The sequence below is a fragment of the Polypterus senegalus genome, chromosome 8 (assembly GCF_016835505.1).
Source record: "Polypterus senegalus isolate Bchr_013 chromosome 8, ASM1683550v1, whole genome shotgun sequence".
Taxonomy (NCBI): Eukaryota; Metazoa; Chordata; class Cladistia; order Polypteriformes; family Polypteridae; genus Polypterus; species Polypterus senegalus.
The window spans coordinates 179,210,748-179,238,616 of NC_053161.1; the positions used below are offsets into that span (position 1 = coordinate 179,210,748).

The 27,869-nt window shown below is 39.6% G+C and overlaps 1 protein-coding gene across 1 annotated transcript in view; it reads right to left on the bottom strand.

Annotated features, from left to right (window-relative positions):
- Nucleotides 1-27,869, bottom strand: part of LOC120534734 (NACHT, LRR and PYD domains-containing protein 3-like) — a 66,512-nt gene that overhangs the window by 12,239 nt on the left and 26,404 nt on the right. Inside the window, exons 5-14 of the mRNA XM_039762318.1 lie at nucleotides 25,313-25,378; nucleotides 23,499-25,224; nucleotides 20,355-20,528; nucleotides 19,957-20,130; nucleotides 17,956-18,129; nucleotides 17,527-17,700; nucleotides 17,127-17,300; nucleotides 16,680-16,853; nucleotides 16,226-16,399; nucleotides 15,463-15,636 (exon numbers count right to left, since the gene is read on the bottom strand). Coding sequence (XP_039618252.1) covers nucleotides 15,463-15,636; nucleotides 16,226-16,399; nucleotides 16,680-16,853; nucleotides 17,127-17,300; nucleotides 17,527-17,700; nucleotides 17,956-18,129; nucleotides 19,957-20,130; nucleotides 20,355-20,528; nucleotides 23,499-25,224; nucleotides 25,313-25,378 — 3,184 coding nt within the window. The remainder of the gene's footprint in view (nucleotides 1-15,462; nucleotides 15,637-16,225; nucleotides 16,400-16,679; nucleotides 16,854-17,126; nucleotides 17,301-17,526; nucleotides 17,701-17,955; nucleotides 18,130-19,956; nucleotides 20,131-20,354; nucleotides 20,529-23,498; nucleotides 25,225-25,312; nucleotides 25,379-27,869) is intronic.

A 27,869-nucleotide genomic window follows, 5' to 3' on the forward strand; every position in this document is an offset into this window, starting at 1 on the left:
TATTACTAACTTAAAAACCCTTCACTCTCACTATTTGTACTCCTTCATATTAATGGACTCTTCTACTGTTGCCCTCTTAACTGCTATGCTTTCCTGACCTCTAAGAATTGTTAAATGTAGAAAAACCTGCTTAGTGAATATCCACTGCCTGTTCATTTCTTATTATCTTGTCTCTTTTCCTTTCCTCTTCTTGGTGTCCTTCTGTGGCACTTGATTCCACTGATTTACTTCCAAGCTGCCTTCCTGTCCACGGAAAAGGCACCAGAAATGCATGTTAGCCTTGAAGTCCAAGTATGAATCCAACAGTTAAAGGACTCAGTTGCCCTTAAGGCCTGTCATATTACATGATTTGTCTGGCTTCATTTAAATAATCTTAGCAGCTATGGTACACCAACTCTCTTCTTCTTCTTCATTTGGATGGCAGACTAATGGCCCTTCCACTTTCTCTCTACCTTAAGTAGCAGTTTTGTGGTTTACAGAATGACCATGCACTTAAGTTTATTAGAGCCGTCATTTACTCATCCGCTCTACAGACAGCACACTCAGCCTCTCACTTGTGCCATGGAGCTATGTTCAACAGTCATGTAGTCAGGAATCTCCAACTAGCCTATGATCTGCCCTAAAAAATCAAAACTGGCTCTGTCTTTGCCTGTTATACAGTAAGTGACTGTGGACCCCCAGAACTTCATTATTACTAGTAATCCTGTTGAACGGAGCTTTTGTTTTGCTCAATTGGCAACTGGTCTGATTTGGGTGTCAATGTTGATAAATATCATTGTATTATCATGGATTTTGTATGACTTGCCAAGTCTGTTACTAGGTTGATCTACTCTTCGACCTTAAGATTAAGATACACATACATATAGGTATCCTGTAGGCAAAATCTCAGGAGAAAGCATAATGTTCAGTCATCCTGCATTATTCTACTTAGAACATTCACACATAGATATTCTTAATCAGACAATGGAGTCTTAATACGTCTCACAATATTCTATAGGATTCTTTACTTAAGAACTTATAATCATCAGCACTGACAAACATACAGGTGTCATCATGACACAATTCAAAGTGCAACTATTTTGCTTGTGCCACTTACCAACCAAACAATATGCCCTGGTCTTCCCGTAGTTGTATCTTCTTTCTTCCCCAGTACTTCCTGGTGTGGCGGAAGTGCTAGGCTCAAGTTTCTACAGGCACGGGCGCCGCCTGGCGGTGGCCACGGGCCCTACAGGGTTGGACTTCCAAGCCCTCTACCCGTGGCCCCCAACATATCTAGGGCGGTCGCCCCAACATATCCTCCTCCGGTCGTCCTGGGTGTTCCGGCTAGGCTCCACCCTCAGCCGGATGCCACAATATATATATATACACACACACACACACACACACACGCACACACACACATTTAAACATATATACATATAAACATATCAACATATACACATATGTACACATACACATATCTATATATATATATACACATATACACATCTACATATATATATATATATATATATACACATATCAACATATATATACACATACATATACTGTACATACATACATTCACACACACATATACATATATACATACAAACAGATAAATATACATATATAAACACACATACATACAGTACAGGCCAAAAGTTTGGACACACCTTCTCATTCAATGTGTTTTCTTTATTTTCATGGTAGATTCTCACTGAAGGCATCAAAACTATGAATGAACACATGTGGAGTTATGTACTTAACAAAAAAAGGTGAAATAACTGAAAACATGTTTTATATTCTAGTTTCTTCAAAATAGCCACCCTTTGCTCTGATTACTGCTTTGCACACTCTTGGCATTCTCTCAATGAGCTTCAACAGGAAGTCACCTGAAATGGTTTTCCAAGTCTTGAAGGAGTTCCCAGAGGTGTTTAGCACTTGTTGGCCCTTTTGCCTTCACTCTGCTATTTTGAAGAAACTAGAATATAAAACATGTTTTCAGTTATTTCACCTTTTTGTTAAGTACATAACTCCACATGTGTTCATTCATAGTTTTGATGCCTTCAGTGAGAATCTACCAATGTAAATGGTCATGAAAATAAAGAAAACACATTGAATGAGAAGGTGTGTCCAAACTTTTGGCCTGTACTGTATATATATACACATACATACATACATACATACATACACGCATATATATATATATATATATATATACACACAGACACATATACAGTCATGTGAAAACATTAGGACACCCTTTGAAAGCATGTGGTTTTTGTAACATTTTTAATAAATGGTTATTTCATCTCCGTTTCAACAATACAGAGAGATTAAAGTAATCCAACTAAACAAAGAAAACTGAGGAAAAGTCTTTTCAAGATCTTCTGTAAATGTCATTCTACAAAAATGCCTATTCTAACTGAGGAAAAGATAGGACACCCTTGCCCCTAATAGCGAGTGTTACCTCCTTTGGCTGAAATAACTGCAGTGAGACGGTTCTTGTAGCCATCTACCAGTCTTCGACATCGGTCTGAGGAAATTTTACCCCACTCCTCAATGCAGAACTTTTTCAGCTGTGAGATGTTTGAGGGGTTTCTTGCACGTACAGCCCTTTTCAAGTCACCCACAGCATCTCAATGGGATTCAAATCTGGACTTTGACTTGGCCATTCCAGGACTCTCCATTTCTTCTTTTCAGCCAATCTTTGGTTGATTTACTAGTATGTTTTGGGTCATTGTCATGTTGCATGGTCCAGTTCCGCTTCAGCTTTAATTTTCTAACTGATGGTCTCACATGTTCTTCAAGCACCTTCTGATACACAGTAGAATTCATCGTGGATTCTATGATGGTGAGCTGACCAGGTCCTGCTGCAGCAAAGCAGCCCCAAACCATGACACTTCCACCTCCATGCTTCACAGTTGGTATGAGGTTCTTTTCTTGAATGCTGTGTTTGGTTTACGCCAAACATGTCCTCTGCTGTTGTGTCCAAATAATTCAATTTTGGACTCATCTGTCCAAAGAACATTATTCCAGAAGTCCTGGTCTTTGTCAACTTTATCTCTGGCAAATGTCAGTCTGGCCTCGATGTTTCTCTTGGAAAGCAAAGGTTTCCTCCTTGCACACCTCCCATGCAAGTTAAACTTGTACAGTCTCTTTCTGATTGTAGAGGCATGTACTTCTACATCAACAGTAGCCAGAGCCTGGTGTAGTTCTCGAGATGACACTTTAGGGTTTTGGAGACCTCTTTTAGCATCTTGCGGTCTGCTCTTGGGGTGAACTTGCTGGGGCGACCAGTCCTGGGCATGTTGGCAGTTGTTTTGAAAGCCCTCCACTTGTAGACTATCTTCCGGACAGTGGAATGGCTGATTTCAAAATCTTTGAGATCTTTTTAAATCCCTTCCCAGACTCATAGGCTGCTACAATCTTTTCTGAAGTCCTCTGACAGCTCTTTTGTTCTCACCATGGTGCTCACTCTCACTTCAACAGTCAGGAGCACACCAAACTAAATGTCTGAGGTTTAAATAGGGCAAGCCTCATTCAACATGCAGAGTAACGATCTACTAATTATGTGCACCTGGTGTGATATACCTGTGTGAGATCTGAGCCAATTTAAGAGGGAATACATGTGAGGGTGTCCTATCTTTTCCTCAGTTAGAATAGGCATTTTGTAGAATGACATTTACAGAAGATCTTGAAAAGACTTTTCTTCAGTTTTCTTTGTTTAGTTGGATTACTTTAATCTCTGTATTGTTGAAACGGAGATGAAATAACCATTTATTAAAAATGTTACAAAAAACCACATGCTTTCAAAGGGTGTCCTAATGTTTTCACATGACTGTATATACATATACATACATATCTACATATATACACATCTACATATATACACACATATATACAGTATACATATCCATATATATACACATATATACATATCTACATATATATATATACATACATACATATATATATATCTACATATATATATACTGTATATAGCAAAATCCCAGCTTATGACGAAGAACCTATATCTATATCTATATATCTATCTATATAATCTATATATCTACATCTATCTATATATCTATCTATATCGATCTACATCTATATATATATCTCCTTGGGATGCGAGCAGCTGTTGCTGGGCTTGCCAGAAAATTGTCATCGCGAAGCAGAGCCTTACTGGAAATTTGAGGCATTTGAATTGAAATGGGAGATCAGAGGGTATAACGGTGATGTGAGGAATACATTCAGAGTGTGGCGCTCTGCTGTTTTTTTGTGTAGTCGCCTTCACACAGCTTCTCTGCTGCTTTATAAACGAACGCCATATAAGGCCGTCGTTTCTCCTTGCCTCATGGATCTATACTGTTTTATTGTTCGTTTATTACGATTGTTATAGTTATTGTGTAGCTATTCGAGACTTACTTTACTGTTCAGGTAACCATCTCCTTTATTTAATCCGCGGCTTGTATGCTATTTTTGTTCGTTTATCATGATTATAGATATTTATCGATTCCCTTCTTTAGCTGACTGCCTGCCCATATAAGCCCGCTGGTTTTTGTGAAGCAGCTTTTACACAGCTTCTCCGCTGTTTTATAAATGAGCGACATATAAGGCCATCCTTTTTCCTTGCTTTACCAAGGATGCTGCCTTTTTATTTAATCCACGGGTTCTCCACTGTTTTATTGTTCGTTTATTACGATTATTATAGTTCTCTTTATATATCACGTTGTCAGTTCAGCACTCTGGTTGTAATATGAAGCTACACTAGCTCACTCTTGAGAATGCAACGTATAGTTTTCCAGGAGAAAAGCAATCTTGCCTGAAATTAATGGCAACCTTTTGTGGGTTCATTACCTGAGACTTATTACTTCTCATCACGAAGCTCTTCCTTCTTTTCTACGTACTGCAGTCACAGTCAGTTCACATGATTACCTGGGAGGCGTGATGATGTCACACGCAGCTCCGTGCCCCACGGCTGTCGAGCTAACGTCCACTACGGTATATTGAGAAAAATAGGTTCCAGTTATGACCATTACGCATAGAATTTCGAAATGAAACCTGCCCAACTTTTGTAAGGAAGCTGTAAGGAATGAGCCTGCCAAATTTCAGCCTTCTACCTACACAGGAAGTTGGAGAATTAGTGATGAGTGAGTGAGTGAGTGAGTGAGTGAGGGCTTTGCCTTTTATTAGTATAGATAATAATACCAAATAGAACAAGATATAATAGAAATTAAGATTGATTGTACAAGTCTGCATGAAGTCTTTAGAAAAAGCTTATAGAAAGTGTCAAGGATTGGAAGATGACGTGGGGCAGCTTTTGATCTAGCGATCAGTGTTATTTGTAAGATGCTTTTGTGAACAATCTGATGAAACGGTCACACATGCCTCAATCTCCTCCTCTGAGGTACCTTCACCCTCTTCTGTTGTCCTTTTTGTCTTCGCTATTGTCTCTGTTAAAACTCCATCGGATAAGCCATATTTATGTCAAAATTCCATGTGGGGCTTTGGGATGTGTGATATTACACACATTTGATTGGCTGTCTGTCTGTATGGTGGATGAATTCGCTTAAAGTTTTTGATCTTTTTAGTACCTCTGTACTCCTTCCTGTCACAAGATGTAAACTAATTTGGTAATTCCTAGTCCTACGGCATCCATCTGTTTCTAAAGTACTTCCTAGTCTTTTTACACGGTTGTTTTAAGGTGATTGATTACTGGTACAACTCAGGAAGAGAAGATGCTTTGATGTAAAATGCTCCTGTGAGTTCTCTGTCAATTAAATTCATTTTGTTTATTTGAGAAAAATATTAAATAAAAATATATACATCTTTCATTAAAAAAAAAAAATGAGGATCTGGCACCACAGGAGAATCCTGTATATTGTCAGAATGCTTTTATATGATTCAGTTGGCTTTTTACTGTGTGTCTTACCAAGCGTTTTGTTGTATATATTGGACATTGTGTAGGCTGTATTTTATCTGTAAATGTATTATAACAGTCTGAGCCTGGACTCAGTGAAGAGCACTATAGCAAAATAAACTGACTTGCAACTGAATTGATGGTTCCCTCTGGTGTCGTAAGACTGAGTGGGCAGCCATTAAAGAGGAAGAGCCAAGCAGCCTGTAAAGAAAAAGATGACACCTAAAAGTGCAGCAAAGAATACCATGCCCAAGTGTCTTCAACCTTTGTAGTAGAAAATGAGACCAAGGGCTGGCAGAATAGTAATGGAGGTAAACACACAAGGTGTAGTTGCAAAATTCAAAGAGCTGTCACTGTGCAAAACAAATGTGTTAAATTGGAAAGTGGACTTTGGTAAGAAAATTCTTAGAAATGTTTTTATTATCAAGGTGTAAAAAAATGTCAAACTCTGTGCTGATGGGCATGAAATAAATAAATAAATAAATCAGCCCTAGCTTGTCACTGTTGTACCTTCCTAATTGATGGGTCACCAGCTTGTAAATCAGTTCACCTGCTCCTGCCTCTGTTGGCACCACAGACACCCTCTACTTCATTTGCTTTAATGACCTTGAGGGATCCTGACCGATCAAATACCGGACCCCTAGTCAGTCCCATGTTAGCTGATTTTAAGTTTCCCAAGGCGCTTGTCCTAACTAGGTTCTGAAGCCACTCACATTCACACACCAGCAACTACAGTCGTCAGTCATATGTCAGGAAACCAACCCACAGCAACAAGTAAATATACCGAGTCAAGTTTACTGTCATGTTCAAAGGACAACAAAATTCTTACTTGCATGGCTCCTGGAAACAGTTGATAGAAACAACACAAGAAACTAACTGAATAAAAATTATACACAGCATACAACATAAATGTTTCCAGCCAGACAGCTCGCATCCTACCGGTGATAGCATACAGAAAAACAGAGACAGCCATGAAGTCGTCAACAGTTACACATGCATGCTGTGGTTGTAGAAGCTCAGACAGGAAACACACAGACAGACGCATACAACACCACATCCCTAGCCAACCACACACATGCCTGTGGCAGCCAAACAGTCTTATTTTTAACAGGCTGCTGCTCAAGACACATACTCTGTATCATTAGGGTGACTATTTTGGGTTGTCAAAAAAGAGGACCGGGCATGAGGGGAGAAGGGGGTGTAATTGACGCTCTATGTGTAACTCCAAAGAACGCCAGAGTAATTAATCTTTTTACTTATTCTATTCCAAAATCTCCTTAGATATTAAACATTTTAAACAATTGTTTAAGAACAAATATATTTAAGAACATGTGGACATGTGTGTGTGATTGTGGGGGGGTACAGAGGTAGTGCTGTAGGCATCAAAACAGTTAGACCAGGGTTCACATCCTGGGTGATCCCTGCATGGAGATTGCATGTCTTCCTCATGTCTTTATGGGTTTCCTCCCACAGTCCAAAGACATGCAGGTTAGGTGGTTTAGCGTAGCTACATTGGCCCATGTATATGTGTGTTTGTGTGTGTATTGTCCTTGTGATGGAACAATTTCCTGTCCAAGTGTTGTTCCTGCCTTGGGCCCAGCTCTTGACAAGTAAGTTTGGAGAATGGATGGATGTTTGTATCATCTGGACAACAAGCAAAACAAAATCTTGGAGAGTTTCAGGAAATTTATCAATCCTTGCCTAAAATCAAAAAAGTTTGTTTTTCTTGTTCTTCTTATTGGTGGCTGGCAAACCAACTAAAAAGGTGCATTACTGCCACCTACTGAACATGAATGTGAAGAAGTGTCAGGGTAGTAAACCTAATATCTACCTCCCCAGCCCCATAAAAACACACAACTCTGTTTTATTTTCTATTTTATTCATTGCTTTGTAGAGGAGAAGACCACAGGTTATATTTTGTTACTAAATTTAGCTGGAGCCCCATCTCAGGCAATGCCAGGTTACCCTGCAAGCACAACTATATGATTCTCCTTATTCCACCAGATTAGCCAATGTGACACGTCTGTCTCATACAATCTGCTTCCTCTCCCTTTCATATGCCTTTCAAGCCAGCTGTCTATGGAAGTTGGCACCGTCTACATTTTCCTGAAACATATTTTGTCATTTTATATAAATATTTTTAAATTGGTGTGCCCAAGTCTGATCCGAGTTATGACTTTCTCCCTTCTAAATTGCTTTAACCATTTTCTGGATTCCATATAAATGTCTACCCTTTACTGGTGTATCCCATAATACTTGCCAGAGCAAATCAACATAGATAGATAGATAGATAGATAGATAGATAGATAGATAGATAGATAGATAGATAGATAGATAGATAGATAGATAGATAGATAGATAGATAGATAGATACTTTATTAATCCCAAGGGGAAATTCACATAATCCAGCAGCAGCATACTGATACAAAAAACAATATTAAATTAAAGAGTAATAAAAATGCATGTAAAAACAGACAATAACTTTGAATAATGTTAGCATTTACTCCCCCGGTGGAACTGAAGAGTCGCATAGTGTAGGGGAGGAACGATCTCCTCAGTCTGTCAGTGGAGCAAGACAGTGACAAAAGTCTGTCACTGAAGCTACTCCTCTGCCTGGAGATGACACTGTTAAGTGGATGCAGTGGATTATTCATGATTGACAGGAGTTTGCTTAGTGCCCGTCGCTCTGCCACAGATGTTAAAATGTCCAGCTTTATTCCTACAATAGAGCCTACCTTCTTAACAAGTTTGTCCAAGAACATGATCCTTAATGAATATTTTTGACTCCTCCTCCTCGCTTATCCACTAATATGCTCTAGTGAGGAGAGGAATGAAAGTCAGTAGGAACAAGACAGAATACATGTGTGTGAATGAGAGGGAGGTCAGTGGAATTGTGAGGATGCAGGGAGTAGAGCTGGTGAGGGTAGATGAGTTTAAATACTGAGATCAACAGTACAGAGTAATGCGGGATTGTGGAAGAGAGGTGAAGAAGAGAGTGCAGGCAGGGTGGAATGGGTGGAGAAGAGTGTCAGAAGTGATTTGTGACTGACGGGTATCAAAGGGAAGATCTACAGGATAGTAGTGAGACCAGCTATGTTATATGAGTTGGAGACAGTGGCGCTGACCAGAAAGCAGGAGACAGATCTGAAAGTGGCATGTTAAAAATGTTAAGATTTGTAATGGATGTAACGAGGATGGACAGGATTAGAAATTAGTACATTAGAGGGTCAGCTCAGGTTGGACGGTTGGGAGACAAAAGTCAGAGAGGAGAAATTGTGTAGGTTTGGACATGTGCAGAGGAGAGATGCTTGGTATAATGGGAGAAGGATGCTAAGGATAGAGCTGCCATCCAAGAGGAAAAGAGGAAGGCCTAAGAGAAGGTTTATGGATGGGGTGAGAGAGGACATGCAGGTGATGGGTGTAACAGAGCAAGATGTAGAGGACAGGAAGATATGGAAGAAGGTGATCTTTTGTGGCAACCTGTAACAGGAGCAGCCAAAAGAAGAAGAAGAAGAAGCAGCAAAGTCAACCCAGTTAATATTCAGGTAGTTAAAGTCCCCCATGACTGTAACCTCCCCCTGTAAATTTGCTTTTTAATATTATTAAAAATATTGAACTTACTTTGAAACTACTGTCTGTATTGGGGGACTATATCATACTCCTAAAAGGCCTCTTCCCCTAATGCGTACCAGATGAATCCAAACATCCTTACTAAGATGTGGCTTATTGTACAACTGAAGAACAGTTGCATTTAAATTCTGATCTAAATAAAAGAAATCCTGTTCCCTTTTCTTTTCCATGTTATACTCATCCCCTTCTCTTTTATTTACCCAGATTTCTGTTTTTGCTGTATTATCATTTTGCTCAGCTATACGCATCTCTAACTCACTTGTTTAATTTTTGAAACTCAAGCTATTTTAAATGTGTTACCTTTTTTACTTTTGCACTTAAACTTTGTGTTAGAATTTACGTCACTATGCATATTTGTTTTTATACTATTGTTAGATCTTTAATATACAATTCAAAACCTGGTCTGTCCTAAACTCCCTGCACCTTAATTTTTGATTAACCTCCTTATACACCGCCCTAAAACATATGGTGCCCCTTCGGTTTAAATGTAGCTTATCTCTGACATACAGGTCCTATTTGTTCCAAACAGATCCTCAGTGCCTTATAAACCTTTACCCTTCTATCCTACACCAAGATTTTAGCCTTCAAATCTGCTCAGTCTAGTCAGGATAGGCACATGGCAGAACTGCACAGAAGACTATCTTGTCAGTTCTGTCTTCAGCCTGGCACTTAACTGTTTTAAATTTGAAGTGCAGAACTGACAGCTTACCATTGTGTATGCGATTGTTTCCAGCATGGAAAATGACAACTGGATCCATACTCATTCTGGGTGAGAGCCCATACACCGTTCCAGAGAAGTACCCCACCTCCAGGAAGACAACACACTGTGCGAGGCTCTCTAACTATGAAGCAAAGTTGCTCTTCAAATATCTGTTCTCATCCTCTTAGATCTGAGTGCCGCATTTGACACCATCGATCATAATATTCTTAGAAATCGCCTTAGTCAATGGGTGGGCCTCTCTGGCAGGGTCTTAAACTGGTTTGAATCCTACCTGGCAGGTAGAAAATTCTTTGTGAGTTGTGGTAATCACATCTCAAAGACACACGATATCTGATATGGTGTTCCACAAGGCTCTATCCTGGGTCCGCTGCTCTTCTCAATCTACATGCTTCCGTTAGGTCAGATTATCTCAGGTTACAACGTGAGCTACCACAGCTATGCTGATGACACACAGCTGTACTTATCAATAGCACCTGATGACCCCGATTCTCTCGATTCACTAAGACAATGTCTTACTGGTATTTCTGAATGGATGAATAGTAACTTTCTCAAACTAAATAAAGAGAAAACTGAAATTTTATTAATTGGCAATAATGGATTCAATGAGGTTATCAGAAATAAACTTGATGCATTAGGATCAAAAGTTAAGACGGAAGTAAAAAATATAGGGGTAACTGTTGACTGTAATCTGAATTTTAAATCGCATATTAATCAGACCACTAGGACAGCATTTTTTCACTTAAGAAACATAGCAAAAGTTAGACCTCTTATATCATTGAAAGATGCTGAGAAATTAATTCACGCTTTTGTGTTCAGTCGACTAGATTACTGTAACGCACTCCTCTCAGGACTACCCAAAAAAGACATAAATTGTTAGCAACTGGTGCAGAATGGAGCTGTTAGAATCCTAACTAGGAAAAGAAAATCCGAGCACATTTCTCCAGTTCTGATGTCACTACACTGGTTGCCTGTGTCATTCAGGATTGACTTTAAAATTCTGCTTATGGTTTATAAAGCCTTAAATAATCTCACCCCATCTTATATATCGGAATGTCTGACACCTTATATTCCAAATCGTAACCTCAGATCCTCAAATGAGTGTCTCCTTATAATTCCAAAAGCTAAACTTAAAAGAAGTGGTGAGGCGGCCTTCTGCTGTTATGCACCTAAAATCTGGAATAGCCTGCCAATAGGAATTCATCAGGCTGATACGGTAGAGCACTTTAAAACACTGCTGAAAACACATTACTTTAACATGGCCTTTTTATAACTTCATTTTAATTGTAATTTAACTTAATCCTGATACTCTATATGTTCAATCTTCTCATAATAACTATTCATGGTGGCTCTAAAATCTGTACTGACCCCAACTCTCTCTTCTGTTTCTTTTTCCGGTTTCTTTGTGGTGGCGGCCTGCGCCTCCACCACCTACTCAAAGCTTCATGATGCTCAAACAATGATGGACTAAAAGCCAGAAGTCTACGTGACCATCATCATCAGGTCCTTCCATGAAAACCCTAAATACAAAGAGGACTGTTTGACTCACAATGTGTCTTCTATTTTTCTATTCATTTTGTAAAGCACTTTGAGCTACATTTTTGTTGCATGAAAATGTGCTATATAAATAAATGTTGATTGATTGATTGATTATAGTACTTCTTCACAATTCCACTTACTGTATACTCTTTCTTACTAATCAACACCTGCACTGTCACCATGTTAATGTCACTAACTTTAACGACCACTAATAACTGTTCTAACAAGTATTATTTTTTAAATTACATCCTTCTTACTAATAAATCTGCTACTATTTACTTATTCACTTTTACAATACAATACAGTTTATTTTTGTATACCCCAAAATCACACAGGAAGTGCCGCAATGGGCGTTAACAGGTCCTGCCTCTTGACAGCCCCCAGCCTTGACTCTCTAAGAAGACAATGGAAAAACTCCCAAAAAAACCCTTGTAGGGAAATAATGGAAGAAACCTTGGGAAAGGCAGTTCAAAGAGAGACCCTTTCCAGGTAGGATGGGCGTGCAGTGAGTGTCAAAAAGAAGGGGGTCAATACAATACACAGAACAAATCCTCAATACAGTATAAAATTAAAACAAATTACAAGTATAGAGCAGAATTTAACAGTAGATGATATCACATAATATGATTTGGATTTTTTGAATCCGTGATAGCCATCAGAATCAAAGATACTCCTTTGCAGTGCTGATCAGAAATCTGATAAGACCTTTAAATCCGATCAATGCATTCTGATCGCAGATTTCTTAACCTTAACACATTAACTGTGTTAAGCAAGTGGTCTCATCCATCCACTTTTAGTAAACCTAAAAAGAAACAGTGAGTTAACTTACTATTATAAAAACTTATAATGTTGTCATCTAAACAGAGATGCAGTCACATAGTTCCAATGAGGATCCCAGTGGAAGGATGTGTAAACGTAAGGTCAGTCTTACGGGTTTAAAAGCTGAGCGAAGGCTATTACTTCGTGTAAATGATGGAGACTTTCTCATTTAGGCCTGTAACTGAATCGAGTAAATAACTAAATCAGTAATCCTTGGATTCTATCCGCCACCTCAGAGATACTGTCCAATACTAGGAACCCTTTGTAATTATATAAGTTCAACAGTAGCGACTTTAACATTTAATGCTTTTACTAAAAGACGAAGTTTTGAATCTCCTTACTACTAGGAAAGTGTAAGGTGAGACTGGGGTGTTCATTCAATTTTCTTATATCTTAATAATTTCTGACAAGCAATCTTGATTAACTTGAACTGTATAATACTTGTATAACATTATGACGACTTGCTTGCGTATCAATCTTCACTAGATATCACCTGTTTAGTTCAAATACTGTTTATTTATAAAAGTAACTTTCCACTGTTAAGATGGCAAAAACATGAATTTAAATAAAACTATATTTTTAAAGACTGCTCAGAATCAAAATAACCTAGCATTTCTGTTCCATTGCACTTTCAATATGATTAACGTGATTACAGAACACTAAAATATTGTTGAATAATCTGATTTGGAATTTTCAAAATCCTCTTGTTAGGCCTTTAAAGACAGAGTCATTCTCTCTCCTTCTAATTACTTATATTAATTAAACAGCTCAGAAACTCTATTTCCTCAGAAGGACAAAAGTTCTTGTCAACTTAAAGAAATTGGGAAAGTCAAATGGAAATTTCATAAGCCAAGTGGAAGCATGAAGAGGGGAAACCATAAGGTACGGAGTTTACCCTCGGCTTCAATTGACTGTGTCTATAATGTGAATCTGAACAACTTCTCTGCAGTATTGATTGTTTTAAATCTAACCATTGTTCTCAAAAAGACACCTGTGAAGACACTGCAAGAGCACTTCCACTCATCTGTGAACTTCTAATAATTTTAGTCACATTTCTCACTACTAAATCAAGTTTTCTACTGAGGGGTCAAAAGGACCCTTTATTCACTAGGCAAGCTTCATGAGCTTAAAGTTCTACTTCAATTTGATTTATTACCTTCACATTTGTAGTTCATATGTTTGTATCCTTTTATTTAACCTTTCTTACTTTTTTGATTAATTGTAACGAAATATGCTTTAACCACTACTCACTTCTTTCTTTTAGGTAAACATGTAAGCTCCTCAGAAACCTCGATGCTCAAGTAGTAATCAAAATAAATTTTAAATCAACTTTTATATATATTGTGATCTTTACCACCTAGTTACAAATTAGTTTCTTGATTTCATCACTGTTAGAGAATAGCTCTTCCCCAGCCTCTTCAAAATGGCAATATCCTACTTTTGTTTGGTATGTTGTTGATCCATTGTCTGAACCCCTGTATTGGGATCCGGTTATGCTTTATCTGCCTATTATTTTTGTCACCATTGGTTTAGCTCTGCAGAATCCATTCCTCCGGGCACAATATTCTAGTCAAACTTTGCTACAAACAATTTGAAGCTCTCAATGGCTTGCAATAGCAGCACTGTAAATTCAGCTGCAGGCCTCCAGAACTGAGTCAATCAGTGGTCACTGAGTTAAATTACTGAGTCATGATCACCTCTGATCGATCCAATCCTCTGATATGAATGTAGGTAACTGTACATTCTCATGATTGATCAAAAGAGCAGTGCATAAAAAGTCAGGACATACAGATCTTCATACTAAATTTACTGAGCCTTTAGGACTGACTGCTTATATAGCTGGTTTTTATCTTTGTCGTCACCCAGCTGGCCTTTCAGTCCCAGATATCCTCCTCTGTTTGTCCACTATCACTCTGGTCACTTCTGCTGTCCTATCTGATTTCAGCTCTCCTTCTCACTCTGTTGCTGAATATGAGCCACCTGTCACCATGTTAGCTGTGCTTACCCTCCAGAATCCGACTTCAATCTGGAGTGCACTGGAGTGTGAACATTATTCTTTGAGATCACTGATCACCTTATTGTAGCCAATGCAGATCTGATCAATCTAATGTGAGGTAATCAGGAGTAGCAACACTGAATGTGATCAAAAGGGAGCACTGCCATCAAAAAGTCAGGACATACAAGATCTTAACTTCAAACAGGAGAAATCTTATGAACATGCTTTCACTTCCTCAAGGCATTAGAAGGCAGCAAGTGTGAATCTGACCAAAGCAACACCAATGTTTAAAGGTTTGTGTGGCTGACTAGTATCCCAGAAGTACCAGCACTCATCCATGAATTTGCTAGAATTAAATTAATCAAATTAAAATACATACACACACCAACAGAAACTTTGCTGAAGAATCTACTTCTAAGTGTTCCTCAAAAGCGATAAATCAGCCACCTTTGGGTTACAAAGGAGCTTTCACATCACTATGAGCGATGAAGGAGAAGCTTCTAAACTGCACCAGCACACCTCGGTATGTGTGACATCAGGCTGTTCTCTCTTAGCCCCCTGCTTTATTTCACACTTGGACTGGTGACACGCTTGTCACACCCTTTCAGAAATTCAGATATGGAAATATTTGTCTCAACTAAGGAATTGATTTTGTGGTGTTGCCAGCTTAATGCAGACCATCAGCCACAAACCTGAGACCTTTGGATTACTAAGCAATCATTTCATCGAGATGAGCTAAAGGTCAAGTGTCTCTCACTCAGTGGTGAAAAGGCTTCTATAATATGGTAGGCCCCACTTCTACATGTGCAATGGTAGGCTCAGGCTGTTACACATACACAGGGTTTTACTCACCGCAATTTCTCTAATTTGCAGTTTGTGCTCCTCAGCCCCTCACACAGCTCAGTCAGTCCTGAATCTTTTAAGTCAACCACACCCAAATTCAGCTCAGTCAGCTGTGAGTGTGGAGCAGAAAGAGCTGAGGAGAGAGCGGAGCAGCATCTGGAGGTGAGATGACATGAGGCCAGGCTGTGGGGATGAAGAGAGATGAAGACAGAAGGTGAGTGACTGAGATAGCTTGTTGTGACATGGATCAGAAACATTGCACTGGGGCATTATAGACATGGGTGAGCTTTAAAGAAAACACATTTTCAAAAAACCTGGTGATAGGAATATTGATCAGCTGTGTGTTAATGGTCTAAATACACTACTTGCATATTTCAGTTTAAGCAAAGCTTTTAAAAGTGCTTGTCTCACTAATACAATCAGCCCTATCCTGCCTATGGTGCCTCACCCTGTTCAGCAAAGCAGCTCTGAAAAATACGCTTTTGAGTTTGGTTCATTTGAAGAAGAGAGAAATTGAGTACTGTTTTACTGAATATTAGTTTTCTGTACTGTTCTCTTTTAATTGTTACTAAAAGACAACAGAAACTTATCCTGCAAGTTCAAGAATGAGCTGTTCTTTTAAAAGTTTTATTTGTGTAACTCAGAATGTGAGAATATAAAAATGAAAAAATAATAATTCAATTCACCTAATGTGTTAACCTAGCTGATGCAGCAGCCTGGCCTGGAATCATAGCGTGCAGTTTAAACACTCACTCACTCCTTCTCTTCTCACCTCAGTGTCTTTAGTTTACAGTTTTCACTCCTTAGCCCTTTGCACAGCACAGTCACTCCTGAATCACCCAGTTGATTGATGCTGAGGTCCAGCTCAGTCAGTGGTGAGTGTGGAGCAGAGAGAACCAATGAGAGAGCTGAGCAACATCCAGAGGTGAGGTGACATTTAGAAAGGCTGTGGAGATAAAGAGAGAGGAGGCGAAGACACAATGAATGAGCGACAGTAACAATTCATCATGCTATAAAAAGCAAATAAAACTCAACTTAGTAAACATGTCAACTCAGGTGACACTGCAGCCTGCCATGAAGTCAATATTATTTATATTGACATCTATAAGGCTACTAGAATAAAATTCTAAATACACACTCACTCCACTTTTACACTAACTTCAGTTTCTCTGATTACAGTTAAGAATTCCAGAAATCCCACACCCACATCCTTCTCATTTCCTCACCACAGTATCTTTAGTTTACAGTTTTCACTTTTCAGGCCCTCACACAGCTGATCCACTCCTGAATCCCCCAGTTTATTGTCATTCAGCTCCAACTTAGTCAGTCGTGAGTGTGGAGCAGAAAAAGCAGAGGAGAGAGCTGAGCAACATCTGGAGGTGAGATGACAATGAGACAGGCTGTGGGGATAAAGAGTGAGTTGAAGACACAATGAGTAACTGAGTGAGTCTTAGAAACAATTCTGATATTTGTATAAAAAAAACAGAAAATAAAAACAGTTCAGCAAATCTGACAAGTAAGGCATCATTTTAGTTTTTCCTGGAGTTGACACATTTAAACATTTCCTTTTGTTTTTTCCCCCTTTAATACTGACATTTATAAATTGGTTATAATCACATTTATAAAACCAACACACACACACACACACATACATACATTTGTTGTTCCCTCACCTCAATATCTCTATTTTACAATTTTTGTTCCAGAGCCCCCCACACAGCTCAGTTACTCCTGAATTCTCGAGTTTATTGTCACTGAGGTTCAGATCAGTCAGTCGTGAGTGTGGAGCAGAGAGAGCCGAGGAGAGAGCTGAGCAACATCCAGAAGTGAGGTGACATGAGTCCAGCCTGTAGAGATAAAAGAGAGAGGCTGTGAAGACAGGGTGAGTGACTGAGAGTCAGGAATAGAAAAAATTCTGAAATCTGACAACTCAATTGATACTACAGCCTTGCCTGGAGTTACCATTTGTAGTGTAAACATGTCCCTTAATTCCATTTCTATCTCTTTATTACTCATAATTCTTGATGATGCTAGAATGATAACAGTCCAAACATGTATCTCTTGTCTCCTCACCTCAGTGACTCTAATTTGCAGTTTGTGTTCCTCAGCCCCTCACACAGATCAGTCACTCCTGAATCCTTCAGTTTATTTTCATCCAACTGCAGCTCAGTCAGTCGTGAATGTGGAGCAGAGAGAGACGCAGAGAGAATGGAGCAACATCCAGAAGTGAGACCACATTTAGTCAGGCTGTAGAGATAAACAGAGAGGAGGTGAAGTGAGGGTGGGAGACTAAGTGTGATAGATGGTAAAAATACTGAAGTCTTTGGTGAAGAAAAAAAAAAAAAAGTAAATATGACAGCTGAATTGATACTACAGTCTTGTCTGAAGTTATCATTCATAGTGTAAACATTGCCCTTAATTCCTTTTCTTTTCATTTATTACCAATCCACAAATTTTTTAAAATTTCAAAAATTCACACACAAATCCTCCTTGTCTCCTCACCTCAGCCTTTTTATTTTACAGTTTTCACTCCTCAGCCCCACACACAGCTCAGTCACTCCTGAATCCCTCAGTTTATTGCTGTGCAGCTCCAGCTCAGTCAGCCTTGAGTGTTCATCGGAAAGAGCAGAGTAGAGAGCTGAGCAACATTCAGAGGTGAGAGAACATTCAGACAACCTGTGGAGATAAAAAGAGAGGAAATTAACAGAAAGTGAGTGACCAAGTGAGTGATAACCAAAACTCTGAAGTCTTTGGGTAAAAAAACAGGAAAAAAACCAACTTTGAAATCTGACAACTCAGGTGACAGTGCAGCCTTGTCTGGAGTTGTTATTTACAGTGGGTATAGAAAAGAAATATTCCCTTTTTTTTGGTTTACACATACAAAAATATTTCTTCCAAGCGTTACTTACTCAATGCCACCTCTAACATCCAAGCGAAAGATATAACAGCTACAGTTCAGAAAAATTATAAAAAATCAAAAACAAGACCTACTGAGATTAATAAAGGACCCCCCAATGTCAATGTCATTTTGTTGAACCCCCTTTTGCTTTAATGACAGCCTTGAGTCTGTTGATTCTTCTCTATCAGCTTTGCACATCTCGATTGAGGCCACTCAATATTTGCCCCCCCACTCTTCTTTACAGTTTAACTGTTCAAGTTCGGTCATATAGGATGGTGAGCGTTGGTGGTCTGCTATCTTCAGATCTTTCCACAGATTTTCAGTGTGATTTAGGTCTGGGCTCTGACTGGCCACACCAGGACATTCACTTATTTCTCCTTCAGCCACTGTGTGCTCCATTTTTCTGTGCTTCGGGTCGTTGTCATGTTGAAAGGTGAACATTCTGCCCATCTTCAAATTTCTAGCAGAGGGCAGCAGGTTTTCCTCAAGAATCTGATGGTATTTTGCCCCATCCATTTTTCCTTCTACCCTAATGAGAGCCCCAGGCCCCCCACAACAGGATGCTGCCCCCTCCATGCTTTACTGTAGGTATGGTGTGTTGTGGATGGTGAGCCGCATTGGTGGACCGTTTGGTGTTGAGGCTAAGTAGTTTGATTTTGGTCTCATCTGACCATAATACCTTTTTCTGCTTGGCATCAGAATCTTCAATGTGCGCTCTGGCAAAGCTCAACCAAGCCTTAATGTGGCCTTTCTTGAGAAGTGTGACCCTCCCGAACAAGCCACAATGGTGGAGCGCTTGTGAAATTGTTGTCATATGCACACAATGACCACTCTTTGTCATCAAATCCTATAACTCCTTCAAAGTGGCCATTGGCCTCTTGGTAGCCTCTCTTACCAGTTTCCTCCTTGCTCTTCCATCCAGTTTGGAGAGATGGCCAGATCCAGGGAGGGTCCTAGTAGTACCAAACACTTGCCACTTCTTTATGATGGACTTTACTGGGCTACTTGGGATTGATTAAACCTTTGAGATTGTTTTGTCTCCATCTCCTGCCTTATGTCCGTCCACAACTCTGTCCCTGAGATCTTTTCAAAGTGGCTGGCCACCCATAGTCAATTGTTTGCTGTCAGTTGCTCTACCAAGCAAGGGAATGAAAGCTCCAGGAACAGCTTCACTAATCATATGGATTACAACTGATCACAGGTGGATGGAAGCCAGTAACTATGGTCTGCGATGGGAATGGTGGGCACTTACACCTGATTGAGTTTAGGAGGGGGTCATCCTTTATTAATCTCAGCATTTCTTGTTTTTGATTTTTTTTTTAAATCTTCTGAACTGCAGCTGTGATTTCTTTCACTTGGATGTTATAGATTGCATTGAGTAAGTAAAGCTGGAAAAAATATTAGTTTGTGTATTTTTATTTAAGGCTGTAAAGCAAAAAAATGGGAATATTTCAAAGAGGGGGATTCTTTTCTATACCCACTGTAAAGTTTAGACATTGTCCTTATTTTCTTTTCTTTGTTTCAGTTTATTATTTAGAATCAGTGAAGTTGCTGATTTGAAGAATTTCAAAAATTGCACACACAAATCCTTCTCATTTCCTCACCTCAGTGTCTTTAATTTACAGTTTTCACTCCTCAGCCCCTTACAGAGCCTCTTGACTCCTGAATCACACAGATTATTGTCATTCAGTTCCAGTTTAGTCAGTTGGGACTGTGGAAATGAGACTGCTGAGGAGAGCGCTGAGCAACATCTGGAAGTGAGACGACATGAGAACAGTCTGTAGAGGTAAAAAGAGTAGAACAGAAGACAAGGTTACTGTTAGTGATAATTAACAGTTCTCATTTTTATATAATAAAGGAGGAAATAAAAACAATTCAGCAGATCTGATAAGTTAGGTGGCACTGTAGTGAACATTTAAATTTGGCCTTTCACTCCATATCTCCTTAATATTGAGATCTGAAAAAGACTGAAAATCAACACGCACACTCCTTGTGTTCTCACCTCAGTTTCTCTAATTTACAGTTTGGGTCCCTCAGGTCCTTACACAGCTCAGACACTCCTGCATCTCCCAGAAAACCCCAGCTCAGGTCCAACTCAGTCAGTCGTGAGTGCTCAGCAGTGAGAGCCGAGGAGAAAGCTGAGCAAAGTTCAGTGAAATTTCGGCATGAAGCCAGACTGTGGAAATAAAGACAAGGAAAATTAAGACACTGAGAGATACAGACATACGGACACAGCAGCTCTCTTAGCAGTGTATTTTCATTTACAGAACTGAAGCCCCTGAAGTTGTCTCTGCTGTCCACATTTCTACACATGGCATGTGCACCATTACACATCTTTTCCAGTGAAGCTGCCATTCACTGCAGTGGGTCTCCACTGTATTTTTTTTTCTTTCGGAATGATCAAATATTTGTTGGTTAAATAAAAAAGGAATACAGTAAATTGAAATGATCAAAAATAACTGAATTTTGCCTACATAAGAACAAAAACAAAACACCAACACCTATCACCCCACCAACTGAGATGTCTAATTAAACAGATACACAATAATAGAAAAAGAAATAAGAGAGAAAAGTTGTACAGGAGAAACTGCCTCATGAAGCATCCACCCCATCCAGCTCTTTACTAAATGAACAGCATGAAGACAGTGGTGGAGAGCAGAGCCAGAAGAATTAGATGGGTGAAGTTGTAAAATGAAGACTTCCAGATTGCACAACAGACAAGCTGTGTTTTCTTATGTGGATTGATGACATCTTTTGTGATTATTGGGTCAGTTTCTACATCTGCTCCTTATGTGTATGTCAGCTGATGGTCAATTTCACAGTCTCAGAACTGAGGGTGCAGCCCACAGCAATATCTCACATCTATATTTATAAAGTGTGCCACTGTCATGTCATTTAATACAGTCAATACCTCAGGTAACAAAGTAGATGTATTCCAGGATTTTACTTCATTATAAAAATTTTTACTTTGAGAGTTAGATTTAACACAAAAGGCAAGTGAATATGTATTATAATGACCCAGGTGGTCATTGGGATCATTCCCATCACTGTCTCTTTCCTTTGCTGAACTCTGTTATCGATGTGCCTGGCCACCAACAGCTCTTTCCACACAACTACATGTGTTCTCCTCTGCCTCATTCACTCTGTTGGCTGTATATGATACATCACTGGGACTCGAAGGTGACCAGAGGTGGGTAGTAACAAGTTATATTTACTCTGTTACATTTACTTGAGTAACTTTTAAAAAGAATTGTACTTCTATGAGTTGTTTTACTGCACCATACTTTCACTTGAGTACATTTGTGAAGAAGAAATGCTACTCTTAGTCCGCTACATTGGGCAACACTCGAATCATTACTTTTTTTCCATTAGATATAGTCTTCTTCTTCTTCTTTCGGCTGCTCCCATTAGGGGTTTCCACAGCAGATCATCTATATTGTCCGCATATTAGTATATAGTATGCTATATTTCTGCCAGAGAGAATCTGTGTGTCTGCCTTTGCTTTTGAATTCAGCTGAGTGAAAAATGACGGCTGTCCGATTAACTGTGATTTTAGTTCCCTTTCCTTTCTCTTTCTCAGATCACTTTTCGGAAGGAAGTCAGTTTCGTAGTTTTTATGAACAGTTTGAAAGTCCCTTTCCACATTTTCCTTCTTTGGAATAGCAATGACAGATTGACAAAAATCCTCTTCCAATTCCACATCCAGCCCATAACCAACACATTTTTTTTTTAATTCCTTCTTTAGTCGATATAAATTGGAAGGCTAACTAGATCACTTAGATAGTTGGAGTTTTGCAGTAGCTCGCGCGTTTGATCGTGCGTGCGGGATGACCAGTGTGTTAGAAGAAAAGAGATCTCAGACTGGCCACCCTGTATGTCAATCAAGTGGCAAATGCCATAGGGAGGACATATGATAGACTAAAATTTACAAAAAAATTTTTTTGAATGCAACGCGATCTACCTGCACTACATTTCTGATCTACCGGTCGATCGCAATCGACGTATTGGGCACCCCTGATGTACAGTATATCTTGTAACTGTAAGTAGTTTGCACTGTTCAAACATACGTTACCTACTGTAGGTATCGGCTTCAAAAGCTTTGTTATGAAAAACTGAGATTTGGAACTTTGTGTTATTTGTGCATCTTTATTTTGTAAAGATGTTATTTATTTTAACTCTTTTTTATTTTATTATTTGGAAATAGCAGAATTTGCACATCATTTTATATTTTTGTCTGTCTTATTACAACATTTCTAAAAAATAAATCATTTATTATGATCAAGCAGTTACTCAGTACTTGAGTAGTCTTATCACCAAGTACTTTTTTACTCTTACTGCAGTCATTTTTTGGATGACTACTTTTTACTTCTACTTGAGTAATATTATTTTGAAGTAACGCTACTCTTACTTGAGTACAATTTTTGGCTACTCTACCTACCTCTGGAGCTGACACCATCTGCCTCACTTTTCTCAAGTCTGTGAGAGAATCCATCCCTGCATTTTTCAGTGTACCCACTGGCGGCCATGCACATAGACTAATGAACTTTAGCATCCTGATGTACTTGCCAGTCCATGCTCTCTATCTGTGATGTCTCCTCCATGCTCTGCACACACCCTTTCATTCCCAACTGTTAACCCCAATTATGTTGCTACATGGTGTCACCCTGACTCTACCCTGTTTTTAATCTGCATTTCAGTTTACAAAGAAATTGCTTTATGTTTTCATGACATATTGGGATTATAGTATTTATTACTTTAAAAATATACACATAACTACAGTACACATTAAATCACTGTACACTCATGAATAATAACTCTGCATTCTACCACACTCAACACGTTAATGACAAAAGACGACTGTTCTATGGAGAACACTTGCACAATGGCAGCACTTTGGCATACTGGTGCTCAAACTATTTGAGAAACCACACTGTGTTTTATGATGACTTCATTATATAAGAGTTTCATTCTCAGTAGATTTGAGCTGCTGTTTTGGCTTTTAGGTGCCACTGTGACACACAGCAGTGTATGTTCTGACATGGACCTTCAGTATTTTTAGGCCAGACACCCCCTGATGGACACACTAATGTCACACCTCTATGTCCACAGACAGTCAAACTAAACTCATGAAGGTTTTATTACTCACTTGACATGTCTGCAGCAGATGAGCCCCGGCTCCAATCTCCTGATGCACTCTGGAGTGAGGTTTGTCTCTTTCAGGTTGAGCTCCTCAAATTCTCCACAGCAGCTGATGACAGAGCCCAGCACAGCACAGTCCAGAGGAGATAAAGTCATCCCACTAAAGTCCATTTTTAAATCCTGCCCAATGGCATCTCTGATTAACCTCTTATTCTGAGTCTCATAGAGCCACTGACACACTCGCAGAGCTTCATGTTTATCTTGGCCCCATAGTGCCTGTTCAGCTTTCTGCTTCACCCAGTCCAGTACCTGCTTTGCTGTCTTCCTCTCAAAGTCCCCCATGACTCCCCCCAGTGTTTTAAACACAGAAGGAGTGGCCAGTCCTGCCAAAAATCGAGTGAGAATCTCAAACTGGCCATCTTGACTTGACTCCAACTTCTCAAGCAGCTCTTTGATACCCCCTGATGGACCAAGATAATATGATAAGGCTGCCATGAACTCCTGCAGGGTGAGGTGGTAGAATGTGTATGTCGTGTGCTCCAGAGTGCTTTCTCTCTGAAGGATTTCTTTGAGGAACCCTGAAAGGAATGGAGAGGACAAGACTGGCTGGAGACCAAAGGTGAACATCTCAAACTTGTCATAAAACACAAGAATTCTGTTGACCACTCCATAATAAGCCATTTTTCCTAGTTTGATCAGAATCCCCCGCTGATCCTTGGCTTGTCGCTTGTGATTAGTGAGGATGTTGTGAAGGAACATCACAAAGAGCTCAGTGACAGTTCTGGGTGCAGCTCCTCGCTCTGCTTCAGGTGTCATGAAGTGACTCTTCAGCACAGAGCAGATAGTCCAGCAGTATGAGGGGTTGAAGCACATGGTGTACAGGATGGCGTTCTCCTCCACATACTGAAATGCCTCTGAGCCTCGATCAGCATCACCAAAGAACTTCTGAAAGTACATCAGTCTTTGTTTAGGGAAGAACCCCAGGATTTCTGTAAATCGATCAACATTCTTCATGTCTAGGGCCTCCAGGGCTGTTGGTCTGCTTGTGATCAAAACTGTACAGCCCTTCAGTAATGTCCTTCTAACCAGGCTGGTGACCAGGGTGTGAACAGGAATGTAGTCATCTGGGTTTGAGCAGAGTCGCTGCTCTGTGAAGTCCAGTGTGTGTTTGTACTCATCCAGTCCATCAAATATAAAGAGGAGAGATTCGGGTTCCTGAAGGATTTCTTTCAGTCTCGGGTCATTGAGATATTTATAGTGTCTTACAATCAGCCTGGTCAGAGGCATCTGTGGTTCTTCCTCTGTGTCTAGTAGGTTGAGCTCCTTGAATTTAAACAGGAACACAAAAGCAAACCTCTGATACTGAGTGCCTCTGGCCCAGTCAAACATGATCTTCTGGACTATGGTGGTCTTCCCCATTCCAGCCACTCCACTGACAAATACAATACGGGGTGCAGTCTCATTTCCTGGACTCCTTCTGAAAAGATGTTCAGTCCAGATTCGCTCACATTTGCTTTTTGTCTGCTCCTCTACCAGCTTTGCATGAGTCTTCCCCATCTTCACCAGTTCATGGTGCCTCTCACTGTATGTTCTTTTGTAGTGTTTGATGACCATAAGCTCTGTGTATCGAGTCTCAAAGTCCACAGCTCTCATGTTTGGGTCATCAAGAGAAGCCTGATCCTCCAGACTTCTTGTGGATTCAGACACACCACCTTTGTGGGTTTCATAGAGGCCTGAATGTCACAAAGAAAACAAGTAAGGAAACTGAGGAGCAAAAGAATGGACAAGCAGCTAACTAGAGACAGAATATCAGGGGGTTACCTTTAATATGAGCCTTAATGGTTGGGGGCTGGAGACTGGCCTGAATATCCACCAAAAGTTTTTGTCCTGGAGTGACAAAAATAGAGAAAGAGGTGAAAATCAGAGAAGTGAGGGGGAATATTAACATAAGTACGTAGAATTATACAGCAAGGTGGACCATCAGATAGACAACGCCAAAAACAGAATGCTGCTAATGAGAACTTTGTTTGGCCACAATAAATGGTTAAAGCCTGAAGACAGCAAGCAGACCAATAATGTGTGTCCATGTTGTGAGGCCTTTGATTAACCATTAAGAAAGGATCCACTGGACAGCAGCGTATTGTGCTGAAAATAGCAGAAGGTATGTAACTTGAGGAAATGGAAACTCTACACTACGATCTTAACATGTATTTGATGATGAAACTTTTGTAAAAACATGATGACTGTGCACCTAGGTGGGGGTTGTTAATTCAATTATTGAATGATTTAGAATGGTGAAAATAAAATGAACAAAGCAAATGTGTACATACACAAACCGGAAGGGGGCTTTAATATCAGGATTGGTGAAAAACAATAAAACCTGTGACTCCCTGTTAAAGGAGGGAAAAAATATTATTGAACTCCCAGGTGGGCTGTTGGTTTTAAAGGGCAGAAGGGGAGACATGAAAGTCAAACATGCAGTCATGATGGGTGACATTTGAGTGACAGTAGCACATCAACTCCTGAATTAATATTGTATGATGGCTGACCCCTTTTGTGTATTTATGAAATCTTTAAAGAGAAAATTGGATCAATTGGGAAATTGTTGGTGTTCAGAGAAATGAAGAGGCTATCTCAGTGTAAGCTGGTGTTGTGGTGTGCAAAATCTGTAAATTTTTGTCTAAATTTCCATTATATTTTGCTCAAGACAAAACAACAGATGAACTTAAATACAGGACACATGCATGGACAGTGTGGAATATGGCCTGCCAATCATCCTGGCCAAAACCCCCAGGCGGAGTTCTCCCTGCAGTATGGAGGTGCCCTGAATACCAGTAGGGAATCATGTACAGTGGAGTTTTTCTTTACAGCCCTGCTGGACACCTTGGGGGCCAACAGAGGACGCTGCAGGGAGGCCCAGAGACTCGTACGTCCCCTATAACCTGGAAGTACGTCTTAGTCACAGCGACAGGAGGATTGATGTACTTCCGGGATGAAGAAGAAGACTTTTGATCTGACCCAGAAGTGATAGGACATCACATGGACTGAGGGTACGGACCCTTCCGGGTCAGGGAATATAAAAGACTATGGGAGATCCCAGACGAGTGAGCTGAGCTGGGTGGCAGGGTGGCAATGCGTCTGGGAGTAGGAGGAATTGTATTATTGAGAATTGTATTGTTTAATGAGTATTGTGGAGAGGAGAGTGTTTTGTGCACTGTGTAGTTTAAATAAAGTCAATTATTGGACTTTTACCTGGTGTCTGGCATCTGATCTGAGGGTTCAAGGGGACGACAGCGCCCCCTATTTGTCACAACAGTTAACCTCAAAGGCAGTCCATTGTCCTAAATAACAGTACTATTTGTTTGATCTGAGCATTAATTCCTGGGACACTCCAGGCTGTATTGATGATTTTATCACCTATGAAGGATAAGGCATGAGGACTAAATTGGTTTACAGCTTGGGAAAAGAAGGAATGCAATGGTTCAAGCTGTACCCGATTACTTAACAACCTGTGAAGAGAAGGAGATGTTGTGGGATTAGAAATAACCAAACCAGTTTACAGATTAAGACAGGAGATTCTTAAAACATCAAAAGTTTTATTGCTTGGGAAAATGGATGCATTCAAATAGAGTAAAGATTCTGAGTGAATTCATTTATCATATTGACAGCCAGCCAATCAGAGTATTTTCAACTCCCATTGAATTTTATAATAAATTTGCCTTGTCAGAGAGTAACAGAAGAAAAGAACAGAATGATGTCAGAAGAGGGTGAGAGTGGCGTCAGGAGTGGGTACCGGCAACGTTCTGCCATTTTCATCTGATCGTCAGCAAAGCATCTCATGAAAAACTTCGAGTGCTTTCTTTAAGATTATACATCCAGACTTTAATATCGATCTTATTTTCCTATTATTCCTTGTACTATTTGGTATTATTATTATTCATGTAATAAATACCATAGTTCTTTTGAAAGTTTTATATTTTGTTTTAATCTCTGAAGTAATTGAAGTAATAAAGTAGATATTTTTATGAGCACCTGGTGCAGCTGAAAGTTTGCCATACGCTGCATACTTTAAGGTTTATTAAGGGCTGAGGGTGTGAGCTCCACCCAATAGTTGGGAACAGACATTCTTGGATGATAAATGGCCTATAGCCAAGGATGTTGAGCATGTATTTTTGAATATATCCCTAGAGACCAAAGTAATATTTAAGTCCAAAATATTTTTAAAACATCATATGTTGTTCGTGCCAATAACAAGTAAGTCTCTTGAAGTGCTGAGAGAGTGACAAGTTGTGTTATTCCTATGGCACTTGTGTGGTTTAAAGTGCAAAAGGTTAGTCAACTGTGTGTGTGTCATTGATGGGGCATTGTTGTGGTCAGG